This window comes from Mustela lutreola, chromosome 4 (assembly GCF_030435805.1).
Source record: "Mustela lutreola isolate mMusLut2 chromosome 4, mMusLut2.pri, whole genome shotgun sequence".
Lineage (NCBI taxonomy): Eukaryota > Metazoa > Chordata > Mammalia > Carnivora > Mustelidae > Mustela > Mustela lutreola.
This window is the reverse complement of record NC_081293.1, coordinates 841,051-855,783: the sequence shown is the minus strand read 5'-3', so window position 1 is coordinate 855,783 and position 14,733 is coordinate 841,051. Positions and strand designations below refer to the sequence as shown.

Below are 14,733 nucleotides of genomic sequence, written 5' to 3'. Positions count from 1 at the left end.
GCTTCAAACAAGACTCCACAGAGCAAAGCCAGGCTCTCCAAGCGTCCGGGGACTTGGCCTAAGAAAGGAACACCAGGCAGCAGGAATCCGTTCTTCCCACCAGACTCGGGGTTCTCGCGGTGGGAGTATTTGCGTTGTTATCAGCCTTTAGGATTCGCTGAATTGTGGAACAGCTCCGTGATAAGAAAGGTCAGGGATCTCGAGCAGACACGTTGTCTGTTTGCTGTTGGAGTTTTCCTGACAATAGCGGTAAGAGTGATGTGATAAACAGTGCTGTCTTCCAGGCAGCTCGAAGGAACGGGCACCAAACCTGCACCTTAAACAAATTAAAACTGGGAAATACCTGTGAGACTGTGGTCTTCAAACATCAGGCCCCAGGCTAGGCTGCATGGTGAGTCTGGAGAGGGTCAAAGCTGCCCTGCGGCCACCCCACCTGCTGCCCGAGGGGGTGTCCTGGCCAGGGGTGCCTAGCAAGGTGGCTGCAGGGTCACTGTTAGACCGACCAGAGACCACCAGGTGGGCAAGGACACAGGAAAAGAGGACCCTGCGGAGGAGAAAACCAGTCAGGAGTGTGGCTACAGGATTCAGTTTTGTGGATCTCGGAGACCCTGCTCTGGGTTTTAGGATGTCTGTTGTGTTTCTGTTTTCTCACTCACTGACTTCTGCTTTTTAAGTTTTCCCTTTCTTTTGGTTATTCTGGGTTTAACTTGCTTTTCTACATCTAATTTCTGAAGGTAGAAGACAAAAGCACCCATTTCAGAAGTCTGATGGGGGGGGGGCATCATCACTAAAAATCTGGCAGGTGTTAAAGAGATACGGAGGGACTGTGGGGGCCAGCTGTTTGCTGATAGGCTTGAAAACTTACAGGAAAGGAACATATTTTTGGAAAAATGAAGCATCAGAGCTTACAGTCAAGAAGAGATAAGTGAACTCTCTGCTCCACTAACATTTGCCAACATTTTCCGACAAAACCTCCAGGACTGTGTGGTTTCCCTGGGAAGTTCTGTCCAACATTTAAGCAAGGAACAGTCACGGTAGTTCAGAAACTTGCAGGAAGCCCAGGGGACGCTCCCTCACCCGAGACCACGGCAGGCGGAGGCGTGAGTACCTGCCCGTGTCTCCCGCGGGACAGCTACAGAGCAGAGAGCTCTGACACCGCCACGTCGAGCAGTGCACACGCGCACACACGTCACAGCGTTAGTGCTTCGTCACCCGCGGAGGAAGTCAGTGTCGGTTCGTAAAATCCGTGGGTGACTCACGGGAACGAGCCGTCCCGTCATCTCCGCGTGCGCCGACGAAGCCTCAGGCCCGATCCTGGAGCTTTCCGCTGGAGACCATCAGCAAACCAAGGACCGACGGGCCCTCCCCAGCCTGCGAAGAGCCCACAGCTGACTGCAGAGCCGCCGGGGAGGGAAGGGCTCCTGGCGGCCCCTCTCCCGCCCAATGTGGTCCCGAGGGTCCTGGCAGGGGCAGAGGCTAGACAAGGACGTGGAGGGAAGGGCTGAGATCCCGCGTGCGGGTGACGCCAGGGAAGGGGTGAGACCCCGCGTGCGGGTGACGCCAGGGAAGGGGTGAGACCCCGCGTGCGGGTGGCGCCCCCCCAGCTGCCGGGCTGTGAGGAAACCACAGAGACGTGGCTGCGTGGACAACAGCGTCCAGGGCTGTGCGCAAGCATCTTCCTTTTTACTGGAACCAGCTGGACACGTCACACGGGACATGACGGTCACGCCGGCGTGGGCTGTGGTGCGGATGCCATGCGTGTGAGCTGCTGAGCGCTGAGCCACGGGACCCGCGGGACCTGCGGACACGACAGGAAGAGACAGAGAGGCGCGGTCTGCTCGTCGTGGCGCGGAGACTCCCTGACACGGGCGCGCTGGCTCCCCGCCGACGGAGACCCCATTCACCGACGTTCCCCTCGAAATCGCCGCGTGCCGTTTTGGCAGAAGTCTGCGAAATACATCTGACATTTTATATGGGGAAAGCAAGGAGCGAGGAGAGCCAGACGTGCAGGGCTCCCCCTTTCTCCTTCCGAGACGCATAGTAAAGTTGCAGCAGGACAGCAGGACAGCGACAGGTCAGTGGAACGGAAGACAGATGCAGAAATAAACCAGGAGTACGGCCAAGCGACGGACACGGGCTGGCCGCAGCTAACGAGAGAGAAGCGCGTTGAGCGGACGGAGCCGGGGGAGCGGCCATGTCCTTCCCCGCGCGGACGCACTTTGTCCGTCCTCTGCCCCTGTCACGAAGATCAGGGTAAGCCGTGGACCTAAACATAAGACTTAAAACGATAAAAGTCCTGGAAGTCTTAGGGGAAAGTCCTTGTGACCTCGAACCAGGCGGACTTCTTGAGTGCCCTTAAAGCCCATTCACAAGAGAAGGAAAGGACCGGCCTGCGAGAGCAGGTCTGCGGGAGGGACGGTCCGCCGTCGTCTCTGTGACCCGGGGGCTTTGTGGCTGGTGCGGAGTTACGCTCCCACGGGTCCCAGGGCACTCTCCGGGAGCGAGGACGGTGCTTTTCTAGAAGTTACTCTCAAATAGAAGCTTGGAAGCAGGGCCGGTGACGGTGCCTCGTCTGTGGACATAGCCCGGAGCTGTGAGCCTCCTTACCTCCCCAGGATGAGATGGCGGGGACTGACAGCCAGGCCCCCTCCGCGGGCCGCCCCCGACCTGGCTGTGTGGCTCCGGGCAGGCGGCGGTCGTCACCGAGCCAGCTGTGCCCCGAGATCTTGGGAGGGACGGCAGGGTTACTGTTGGGGACGTGTGGTGCATGCTGCCCGGCCCGTGGCTCGGGACGGCTGGCCACCGTGAACCACGGACTGACATGTCGCCTGGACCCCCATGCCCTGAGCGGTGGCCCTGCCCACCCCCGAAGCCGGTCCTGCGTGGGCTGTGGACTGGGGGGGCAGAGTGCTATGCGGGATGTCTCTTCAAAGTTCCAGGTCGTTGAAGGACTCACTGCAGAGAGGACTCTGCAGAGCTGCGGGTCCTGCGGATTTTAGGATTTCTCACGAATGAGGACGGGTTTGCAGGACGCCGTCAGGAGGCCAGCAGAGTCCCTCTTGCGGGATGGAGCCTGCGCTGCCCACAAGTGCCCCAAGAGTACGTTTTCTGGGAGCCGCGTTGGAACAGGAGGAAGGAAGTGGTGAAGTTGGGTCAGTAGCACGTCAGGGAACCCGCGTGTCGCCGCATTCAGGTCTGGCCCGCGGCCCGGACAGTCAGGGGACTCCTCCACCTGTCCCGCGTGCCGCCCTGGTGGGTTGGACCCCCTCGGCCCGTTGCAGTTTGCCCCGGTGCATTTTGAGCAACGCCGTGGCAGATGCGGGGGGAGAGAGGCGGTGAGCTGCCCCTTGTCGCTCTCCGGCAGAGCCGGGCTCCTGCGTCCTGGCTGCTGCCGCCGCGACAGAGGCCCCGCCTGGCTGCTGCCGCCCATGGACAGGGCTGCAGGTTGGCCGTGGATGCGGGGATCTCGGAGCTGCTCTGACCCCCATCCCCGGTGCCCTCTCCCTGCCTGGGGGTCCAGTGAGTTCAGACCCTCATTTACAGCCTTGGGGGCCCATTCGGCACTGCCAGACCCCACCTCTCGGCCTCAGGCCCACAGAACGTGGTCTGGTGCCCACTGCGACTTGTGGGGGCGTGGGAAGGAGCTCGTGATATCAGGCCCTTGCCGGCCTCTGCAGCTGTGGTCAGTGCCCACGTGCGGATGACAGGTGGCTGCAGGGTCCCGGGTGACCCGTAAGTTTGTGTTCCTTACGCACCTCCATTCTCTTCCATCTCAAAGGCTTGCCCAGAGTTGGGTCTTACCTCCTGATCAGGAGGTCGCCGGCTGGGCTAGGAACTTACTCCCCTGAGGCCCACTCTGTAGATGAGAAAACTGAGGTGTGCAGGGTCAGGAGCTGTGCCCGAGGCTACAAAGCCGCAGGACAGGAGCCCCAGACCCTCGGTGCTGAAGGCCAAGCTGGCCGTTGAGTCGGGAGGCCTGGGGTGAGGGGCACGGCAGCCCACAGGGGCAGGAAGCAGGGTGCTAGGGACGGATGAGCAGGGGTCCACGACAGGGCAGCCATTGGAAGAGGCTGGGGTGTGACTTCCTGGCAGTAGGCAGGGGAAGGAGGAGGCAGGAGGCAGGAGGCTGAGGAGGGAACTGGGCCATGTGGGTCGAGGGCGATTGCTGCCTGCCGCAGGGACGGGGGCAGATTCGGGCAGAGGAGGAAGGAGGAAGTTGGTTGGACCAGTGGGCAGGGGTGGGGCCTGCGGGCCGTCAGGAGAGGGGAGTCCTCAGTTGCCTGGATCTGGGGTCCAGGGTTCCTAGCTGCGTCAGTGCCAACACCCCTGGGAGCTTCGGTGGGAAGTGAGCCCTTCCCCAGGTGGGAAAGGAGCACAGAGTCAGCCGGCACCGGGGGCTCTGGAGGGTACGCACTGGTGTTCTGGGCCTACCATTGCTTGGGCGACACTGGGGAGGTTGAGGGGGAGGGGAGATGATCATTAGGGGGCCGGGCGGGGAGGAGGGCGGCTCACTGGGAAGGCCAGAGCGAGGTGTGGGCCCTGGGGGTCTTTTAGGTCCTGGGATCACAGTCTCCTGCAAGCAGAAATGGCTCAAAGAAGGGGCCTTGTGGAAGTGGTGGGTGGTGCTGGGGAGGGGGTTTCCAGGAGGGGTGCCGAGGTGTCTCGAGTGGTGACCATGGGGCTGTGTCCACTGCTGGCCAGTGTAAAGCCAAGTGAGCGTGTGTGAAGCAGGCGGGAATCCTCACCGCGTCTGCCGAGGACCTGGTCTGGTACTGCTCCTGCCTCGGGTGGGTGAAAGCGCTTTCTAGGTTAAAACTGACCAGTAGAGCTTTGATGTCCTAAAGCAGCAAGTTTTGTTAAAATTGAAGCATGGACCTGTTCTGGGTCTGTAGCAGGAGCGTTCTCCTGCCCAGCTGCACAGACCTAGGCACACGTGTGTGCGGCACAACGGCCCATCCAGTGTCCCGGAGCCACAGCTCGGCGCTGTGGTTTACTGTGAGCTCGGCGCTGTGGTCCACTGTGGGCGCGGCCCAGCCAATGCCAGGCACGGAGGGGACTCAGCCCCGAGCTCTGGGTCGGCAGCCGGGCTACACCCATCGCGAACGCGGAGCTTGGGTCCGGCCTCACACAGGCTCTGGGAGACCCCTCGCCAGTCGGCCGGTGGGGCCACGGAGTGTGGCCGTCTGTGTGCAGCTTGTGGGGAGAAGAGCCTGCCGTCTGCACAGCTGGCTGCTGGCAGTCCGGCCGGTGGCCGTGTGCGGGGTGTGGACCGTGGGAAGGCAGCCCGTCAGGGTGCGGGAGGCCGAGTCTGGGCTTCCTCCTGGGAGCCTCCCTGGCCTCCCCTGTGCCTGCCCAGTGCAGCCCCCGAGCCCGGGGCGAGGCCGAGCCCCTGCCGCCCCGGTCTTCAGGAGGAGCGTGTTGTGCAGGTAGACTTGGTGAATAGCAGTAACTTTTCTCTCAAGACGTTCTCTCGTCCCCTTTCTGCTCTTATCTTGGCCATCGGGCTTCCACCGGCCCGTGTGCAGGATGTAATTCCTTTTTAGGTCACTCAGATGCTCTCTCCACAGAAAGCCGAACGCGGCCGGCTGCTGCTATTTCTGGTGCTGACTCCTGGCCCACGAGGGGCCGGTGGGCTGGGCGCAGCCGCCTTGCGGCGTTCCTGGGCCCGAGGCCGCCTTCCTCCCGGGTCACCTGCATGGCAGGAGGGCTGGAAGGGGCTGCATGTGCGTGTGCACGTGGCGATGCCTTAGGTTAGGTGCTTTCTTGCTCACATTTCTAATTCACTCTTTTCCAAAACATTTTCCTTGATCGTTCTGATGAAAGAATGTGTGTATCTTTATCAGAGGCTTTTTTTGGGGGGTACAGTTTTGGCGAAGCAAGCATGCACTTGAGGCCATGACTTGAGGCTGTCCCAGGTGAGGACAGCCGGATGGCCCCAGCTGAGTGGAGGCCCTGTGGGCTGGGGCATGCGTCTGCTCACTTGGACCTGCCTGGGGCCTGGAGACCACCAGGTTGTTTACCGAGACATGTTTCCGCCCAGAAGTAACACAGCTCTCTGTCCCGCCCCGTGGGGGGGCTCTTCCTGCCTGTCCTCAAGGTGCCTGTGTCATCGGCCCTGAAGGGGTCCCTGCCTGGAATCACCAGGGCCCTGAGCTCCTTGCCAGAGGGGTGGGGAAGGGCCAGAGCTCTGTGCCCACAGCCTGTGTGGCGGAGTCGAACCCACACCACCTGTCGCCTGTGTTTGGCTTGTGCTTGGTGTCCATTCCCGGCGCCCTCACGGACCACATGAGCAACCGTCCGAGGCCGTCCGTCCAGGAGGTGGATGCTCAGCAGCCCAGGGCACCAGGCCCGGGGTCTGCGCCGGGAAGGATGGAGCAGGACTCCGTGCGAGCAGGTGGGCCTTCTGGAGAGCCCACGCCGCCACCGCACCCTGCGCCCTGCAGGCCACAGAGAACCCGCTGCTTCTGGGCCCAGCTGCCCCACGCAGCATGAGCAGAAACCCCGGGACTGAGTCGGTGACCCCCAACCACAGGTCGCAGCCAACCCCACTCTCTGCATCCTGGTAATCGTACTGCACGTGCTGCCGCCCAGGAGCAGGGGATGTAACCCCGTCACCAAGCATCGCCCGGATCCCACGTTCAGTGCCGTCACATCAGGAGCTCAGCTCAGGCCACGGGGGGCCTTTATGCTGTGGAAATGGGTACGTTCCACCAGTTGGGGCTTTGCTGTCGGGCACTGGGCAGCTGCTGGCCCGACCCCGAGGACACACGTGTCCCCCAGGGCACTGGCTCCTGGGGTGTGTTTTGTCCCACGAGGACGTGGCAGCAGAAGTGGCCCTGGCCCTGCGATGTGGATCGGTGAGAGCACACAATGGAGGGCGTGTCCTGGCGTCCTCCCCTGGGCTGAGCAGAGCCTGTGTCCTGGCTTCTGCCTGCGTCCCAGCCAGGGCCGCTCACGGCTCTGCGGAACCCTTACGTTTCCTCCTGAAGTACCCACAGCTTCGCTCGCTCGCAAAGGAAACATTGTTTTTCTGTTGGTGAAATTTTCCACAGTGTGTCCCTAAAATTAGGATTCCTAACGAGCTATTTTGAGTTTCTCACCATGTGCCGTAATTATATCTGTTTTAAAATGAAGTTCTTGGGTCTTTGAGTGACGGGTTGACGGATACTCAGGCGCCTGCCCTCCCCCAGAGCCTGCCAGCCAGAGGCCTGGGGCCTGTTTCCCCCTTGCCCTGCCGTTAAGGAACCAGGGAAGACGCAAGTCGGATGCACGCATTTCCTGTCATCCCAACGGGCTCCCTGTCCCCGTCCAGCTCCGGGGCCCTGGGCGGCGGGTGGTCTCTGGCCTTGCTCCCATCGAGTTAAACAGTGAGCATGGTGAGCGAAGTATCATGTGAATTCAAAACGTGCATGAAGCAGGGGCAACAGGACGCTGTCCCTCGGTGCCCGCTGCCCTCGCTCAGTTTCCAGCTCAAAGCCAGGCCTGTCACGTGCCCCGCGTCCGCCCCAGTCACTGAAGCAAAATCCAGGCACCACAACATCACGCGTCAGCATGTCAGCCTGAGTCTCTGGAAGAATTGAAAGCGTCCCCTGTGTCACTGTGACACCCACGAAGATGGTCAGGCTCTCTGGCACGTCCCTGAATATCGGCTCTGCGTTCCGATGTTCCTGCCGTCTCCTGATACAGCTTGTGGACCACGGTGCATCAGTATCTTGGTGGAAGTTAAGACGTTTTCATTATGCTGCGGGGCTGTCGTTGGCACACAGTGGACTTGGCACGCTCGAGGTGGGCGGCGTGGCGTGTTCTGGAGGCTCGCATGTCCACATGGCTGCGCTGCGGCCCCTGTGCTGGGCGCCCACTGGTTTGCTCTCGGCCCCTCGTGGTCCGTCGGTCGGCATTTTCTAGGTTTCCGTCACTCAGCTCTGCGGGTTTCTGTCTAGGGGGCCGCGGGGGCCCAGCACCGGCATCTTTCGGATCGTGCACAGGGCTGCGTGTGCTCTGCAGCCAGCCCGGACTCTGGGGTCAGGCGGTCCCGTCAGGGCGCTTGGTGGGGTCACGCTGTGTCTCTGTGCACGTGTGGGAGGGCACACGTGTGTGCTCGTCTGTGGGGACCTGTGTATGCGTGCACACGCACTTGTGTGTACATCCACACTGGCACACTGGAGCCGTTGCTATGTACACAGCGTGGCCTGCAGAGCCGAAAGCACGGACGCAGTTCTCCACCGAAGACCTTGGCACGCGCGCTCTGGTCGAACTCCCTCGATTGCTGTCCGTTGAAGCCTGTGTTTCTGCCTCCGACGCGTGAAGGACGCTCGCCGGGTGTGTGAGTGCTTGGTTCGCGCCTGGTCTCGCCAACGTGTTCAGAGAAGTTGTGCCCGTGCTGCCCGGCTTGCGTGTTGGTTGTGACCAGTGTACCGTGACCTCTTGGTTTTCCTCGTGGATCTTTGTCCCTGGAGACTTGGGTCTGCACCTTTGGGGTCTCCTGGACCTGCCGGCCTGTGTCGCGGCCGGGCCGTGTGGGTGAGCTTTCTCGGGCTCGGGGCACCCTCCCAGGCACAAGCTCAGCTCTTTCTACTCTGGGGACGTTTCCCTGGATGACGATTTTAAACATTAGTCCTGATCTGATGCTTGGTCCCGCAGGGACTGGTGGCTGTCCTGCCCGGCAGCCCTCTCCCGTCGCCCTGCCGACCCCTCCCCCATCCCCTGCTCACCATCCCCCCCAGCCTCTCCCCTCCTCCCTGCCCATCCCCCTGCCTGTCTCCTCTCCCCCCTCCCCTGCCCCTCTCCCCTCTCCCCTTCATCACAGCTTCTCCTGTCACTCAGCCCTTCTCGGGGGCTTTGTCGTGGGTTCCTCTTTGTGATGAGGATTTTGTCTTTTTCCATTTCCTCCTTGAGGTTCATGTCATTTCTTTCTCTTTTTGTTTTTGGTCCATTTCTGGTGGAGTTTTGTGCTTCTGACTCCTGCTCTCGATGGTGGTTTGAGTACATTTAACTCTGCCGCAGTGTGGGCCGGCCCGCTGTGCCCGGGGGTCCTGTGCCGGGGCTGGGCTGGACCTTGTGCAGTTCTGCAGCGTCGGCTCCTGGGGGCCCGTGGGAGGAGGCTTGTGCCGAATCCCAGCGCGACAGCACCCCCTTCTGTCCGCCCAGCAAAGTGCGGCGCAGGCTGCCCCAGTCTGTCCCCAGTGATCTCTGCCCGTAGTGACCAGGCGATCTGGTCCCGGTGACCCCGGGATCCGCGATGGTGACCGCAGCGCTCTCCTGGCTCTCCTCCGTCGGCCCGTTTCCCTTCCTTGCTTCCTCCTTCGCCAGCTGCTCCCCGAGGCCGCCTCCCCTCGTTTCTGTTCCACAAGCCCTGTCCCTTCCTGGCCGCGGGCTCCGACCGGCCGCTGCTTTTCCAGGACTTGCACACCTGGGGCTCCCCGGCCGCATCTCAGGCCGGCCTCGGCCCGGCCCCAGGGTCCGCGGGCATGCGGCAGGCTGGGCTGCCGGCTGCTGGGTCCCAGGCCTGTGTCCTTTGCCCCGAGGTGTCCCCACCCCAGCCCCCGGCGGCTTCTTTCCACTCCCTGTTCCGGGAGTTTGGTGACCGCAGGCGGCACACGTGGCTGAGACCACGCGGTGCCCATCTCTGGCACCCCCTCAGCGGGACGCCCTCGCGGTACAGCCTCTGCCCTGGTCCTGTCGTGGCTCCTCATCTGTCTGCAGAGAAGCTCCTGGAGGACAGACCTGTCGTCCTCCGTGTCTCTGGAGACCCTCCCCACACGAGAAAGCCGTGTGGGTTCTCTCGTCCGTGTCTTCATGCACCGAGGACTGAAGGAAGCTCCTGGCTGTCCTTGAGTCAGAGCTGGCTGTGGCGGCGCGAAGGGGACTGTGTGGCCTCTGGGCAGTACCTGGGGGTCTGCACACCCTGTGCACCTCCCTGCTTCGTAAGCAGCCCCCTCCCACGGGGTGCGCCCTCCACCCTGAGTGGCCGCCTTCTGGGGTCCTGCGGGAGCCTGTCTGCAAGAAGAACAGGGGTGTTTTCCCTCCGGATGGCCGCTGGTCACTCCCAGGGGAGGACAGGCTGCCCACACCTGTGCAGTGCACGACTAAATGTTGTTTTTGCTGATTTTGAATGAAAAAAAAAAAAATCTCCCTTTCAGAGGAGTATCCTGAGCCCGGGACGGCCACCACGCGGATGTTCTCGTGTCATCGTGAGCCACAGGCACGGACGTGCTTGTCGGGGTCCCTGGCAGGTGCCCGTCGCCTCGCGTGGTTGGGGACTATTGTGGGCTGAGGCCGCAGCTGCTCACTGCAGGGAGGGACCACGCACGGCCGGGTGACCAGTCAGGCTCCTCCCGGCCACCGCGGCTGCGGCGGCCAGAGGACAGGGCGCGGTGTCTCCGGGCGAGCTCCCTGTGCGTGGGACCCGTCTCGGTGGGGTCTGTGCACGGGGAGCGGCCTGCAGGGGCCAGGGCATGACCACTGGTGTCGAGAGACGCCACTCACAGCCGACCTCTTTGCAAGGTCGTTCGTCACTTCTCTGCTAGAACTTTTCACGGTCTCGTCAGTTCACTAACTGCTTCCGAAGGACACGCGACCCTTCGTCCGGCACGTCCTCTTTCTGCGTGACTTCTTCGGACGCTGGGGACCGCTGTACCTCGGGCACCGCCTGCGCTGGAGGCAGCCCCAGGGGCCTGGTCCATCCCGACGTGTGGTCAGGCGTGTCCGGGGCTTGGTGAGCGACGTGGGCTGCTCCAGCGTGGGGTGCGTGGGATGTGGGGCGCGGGCCTATCGTCCTGGGAGACGTGGGTATGGAGGGCGGCCAGTGAGCCCAGCGGGGCAGGAGGGCGGAGAAGCGTCCTGGGGGTCCAGCAGGGGATCGGTGGCCTCCTGGGGGCTTCGCAGGGCACGTGTGCAGGAGGGGCCGTCCCTGGGGGCCTGGGGCAGCAGGTCAGGGTGCAGGGTACAGAGCCGTCTGGTAACGCAGGGCAGAGGCCGTGGGCCACAACTGGAAGCCCTGGAACCTGAGCCGAGCCGGGCCTCTGGGGCGGCTCCCTGGAGTGCCCGGTTCCTGCGGGGCCCTCACGCCTCTGGGAGCGCGCTCCCTGCGGCCCTGCCGCGCCCCGCCGTGTGTCCGGGCCTCCCTGCCTGCCCCACGCCTGCCGCCTGCTGGCCCGGCGCCTCTCGGGGTGTGTCTGGAGCACTGCGCGGCTCCGCAGGAGTCCAGGCCCGGGTTTAAATGGACGGGACCTCGTGTCGGTGGCTGAACAGAGTGTGTTTACGGCTCAGACCTGGGTCTCTGCACACGCAGGGGCCAGTCACGCCCAGCGACGAAGCCCAGCGGGGACGGTTCGTGGTCGGTGCCCGGAGCCCGCTGTGGAGACACGGTGCAGGGGTGCGTTGTAGACCCGAGTCGAGCTCGCCGTCCGCAGTGTCGTCGGGCCACTGCTCAGAGCTGTCACAGTCCACTAAGGTCCCCGAGAAAATCACGGGAGTCACTGTTTTGGCTGTGTGATCAGTTAAAATTTAGATTCAAATATGATAAATTTAATTTGGAAAATCATTATCTTTTCCACCTAAAAAGTATCGAACATGGGTCTTTCCTGCCCTAAAGTCCAGCTTGGGGTACAGTGTTGTGTGTGGGGCTGGTTCAGCGCCTGGAGGCCCGGCGGAGCACTGTGGACCGCAGCGTGGCCTCCCGAGTGGCACTGTGGGACGGCGTGGGCCAGGTGAGCCGTCCCAGGGCAGGTCACCCGGCGTCTGGGTCGGGGTTTAAGACCTGGAGTGAAGCGGAGAGATAGGAGTCAGAAACGGAGGGCGCGGTGGTCCGCATGGCCGCAGGCTGAGGTGTGTCAGGACCCGCTGGAAGGTGCCGTGACAAAGCCTGGAAGGCCTCCATCCCCAGCCCCACGGCGCTGATTCCCCGGGTGCCCCGCACCCTCGTGAGTTTGGGGCGGCTGCCACTACCGCTTCCTGGCTGTGCTGGGGCCATTCACCCCCGATGCACGGCACACAGGCCTGGCTCCCGCGTCCTCGGCGCCTGTGGCCAGCCGTCCAGCTGCTCCGTGGGCTCCGCCTGGCTGTGTCCTAGAAGCAGCTGCTTTCTGTCAGGGCTGCCCAGAGCAGCACCACGTCCCTGAGGCTGTGGATGGCTCGCCAGCCGCCAGGTCCCGGCAGGAAGCGCTGTCCGAGGCTGAGTTGCCGGTGACATCAGAGCGCTTGTGCAGGAACCTGACTCTGCGAGGCTGCATTTGGGGCAGGGGAAGGTCATTTTTCAGGTTTTTGGCAAACCCTTCTCTGAGTCAAGAGATGCTTGGGAGAGGTGCGTGGTGGCCGTGGGTGGGTGCGGTGTGTGTGACGGGCAGCTGGGGACGTGGGGACAGGCCCCTGCATGTCTGCTCCCTGTCCCCGTGGGCCCCAGGCAGTCCCGGTCCTTGTCTCAACCCCGGCCAGTGCTGCCGGGCTGTCCCCCTGTGCCCGTGGGGTGGGGCCGGCAAGGGCCTTGTCCCTTCTGTGCGCAGGTGCCGGTCAACATAGGTTCAGTGACCCGTGGGTCACCCCGGGACGCCCAACGTGGTTTGCTGCCGGGGAGCAAAGATGCAGGCGGTTGGAGGACCGCGGTGCTGGGCCGCGTGGGGCGTGGGGCGGCTGGACGGCTCCCGGACGGGACCCCGCTGCCCGGTGGCATCGCTGGGAGCTTCACTCACGTCTTCCGGAAAAAGAGTGCAGGGAGGCCCTGCGGCTCGCAGCGGCCCTGGGGACGGAGCATGCCGTGCCCGCGGAAGAGCCGCCACCGGGGCCTGGATCCTCTGGCTGTACGGGGAGCCACACGGCCTGCGGGGACACGGGTGCCGGGCGTGGCATTGGGTTGTCCTGAGCCAGTTGTGGGTCGGGCAGCGGCAGCCCCTGCGGGGCGCGCCGTGGGCTCTGCTGACTCCCAGTCCAGTGAGAAGTGTGCGCGTGCCACACGCTGGCTTACACGTGCTCACGCACGTGTGCACGTGCCCTCACACGTGGGTGCCCACGGGGCTTGTGGCCTTTGTGGAGGACGTTCCCGGGGATCGGCAGCGAGGTGACGCGGGGCAGCTTTTTCCTTGGGGGGTGAAACGGGTGCTCCATGCTGAGACACAGGAGTTAACTAGGGGGAGACACCTCTGAATTTTTGAAGACGTTTCGGAGAAATTCTGAGTGCTGGGGATTGGGAGAGCGGAGGTTGCTCGAAACCAAGTGGTCGGCCGCACGGAGGTGTCTGATTCCTCCCAGTGCTTCCTGTTCCTCACCGGGCATGTGGGGCTTTTTGTCCTGGCAGCCGCCTCCCACACGGGGTGTCCGTGCGGCCCGCCCCTGACGGCCTGTCCTGCTTCCCTCCCCAGGTCGTGCACACGCACAAGCCGCACTTCATGGCGCTGCACTGCCAGGAGTTTGGAGGGAAGAACTATGAGGCCTCCATGTCCCACGTGGACAAGTTCGTCAAGTAAGTCCCCGCGCTGTGTGCCATGCCGTTCCCGGAACACGGCGCCCCGGGAGGTGATGAGTGCCCTCGGGGAACAGAAGGTAACAGCTGCCTTGCTGGGGTGGGCACAGAAGGTAAGAGTGTGCCCGTGCTGGGTGGTGCGGGGGGACAGGAGGTAACAGCGGACCCCCGGCAGGGGGAGGTGGCGCAGAGAGTGACAGCGCGCCCCTGGGGTGTGTACCTGTGAGGTGACAGCAGTCCCCTGGGCCTCGAGACTTCAGCCCCGGGCTCCAGGTGGCACGTCCTTCTCATCTTTGTGGTGTGGTGGTTGCCGGCCTGCCCTTGATGGACGGACACATGGACGTTCTGCAGCTCTCAGCTGTGTTTGTCACAGTGGAGGGGATGGACATCTGTGGGGGTGAAATTTTTGTCACTGGGAATAAGTAGCCACAGGTGTGCTGACCACCACACGTGCGCCCTGTGGCCCCGTGGAGGACAGGCCTTCCCGGTGCTGCTGGGAGTGGCACCAAGATGTCTGCATGGTCCTGGGAGGTGGACCCATGGGGTAGAAGCAGGCCTGTGAGGCCCCACGCTGAGAAGTGGGGTCCCTGTGTGGCTGTGGGTAGCAGGAGCGGCCGCGGCACCTGCCTGCCTTCTGCTCTCTCTGCCCTCCGTGGGTCCTAGATGTGGCCTTGTCCATGCCCTAGCCGTGGACTCTGGGCACTGAGACCGCTCGCTCCTGCGGTGTGAGATGGTGCTTCCTCACTTCCAAGGCTGGTCCCTGAAGGCCACCATGCCCACAGAGGCCTCTGGGACTGTGCTCAGAGCCTGGCACCTGCCGCGTGGCCCGAGGGGTATTTCAGTGGCCGTTACCACGCTCAGTCCTGCTCAGATCCCTGATGTTGTGGACGGACACAAGCCATCCATGTTTTCAGTTGTTAGACTGGGGGGTAATTTGCTGAAGAGCATATCTTTTTAAAAGAATGGCCAAATTTTCCCAAAATAATGTAATTTTAAGGCAATTTTAATAAAAAAAATTTATTTAATTTTAATACTCAGATTACCGTGGGAGAGCAGGGGAGTGTAGCTCAACCCCAAGAGTAGCCAGAGTAACCCTGACGAAGCACGAGATGGGCACTTGGGCTGCAGACCTTGGGGCACAGTGAGGTCACAGGGACAGACTGCAGGGGGACACCCCCCCCCCCCCGCCGTGTCACCAGGCCACTTGCGGAGCCGTGAGCCGCATCGCTGGTGTCCCTGCATGAGAAGGGGACACCGAGTCCCCCCGCCCCCACGCTGCA

The 14,733-nt window shown here is 62.8% G+C and overlaps 1 protein-coding gene across 3 annotated transcripts in view; it reads left to right on the top strand.

Moving 5' to 3' along the window:
• The window catches only part of INPP5A (inositol polyphosphate-5-phosphatase A), a 159,776-nt gene that overhangs the window by 52,874 nt on the left and 92,169 nt on the right, over positions 1–14,733 (top strand). For all 3 annotated transcript variants that reach the window (XM_059172766.1, XM_059172767.1, XM_059172768.1), the window contains exon 3: positions 13,353–13,453. In XM_059172766.1, coding sequence (XP_059028749.1) covers positions 13,353–13,453 — 101 coding nt within the window. The remainder of the gene's footprint in view (positions 1–13,352; positions 13,454–14,733) is intronic.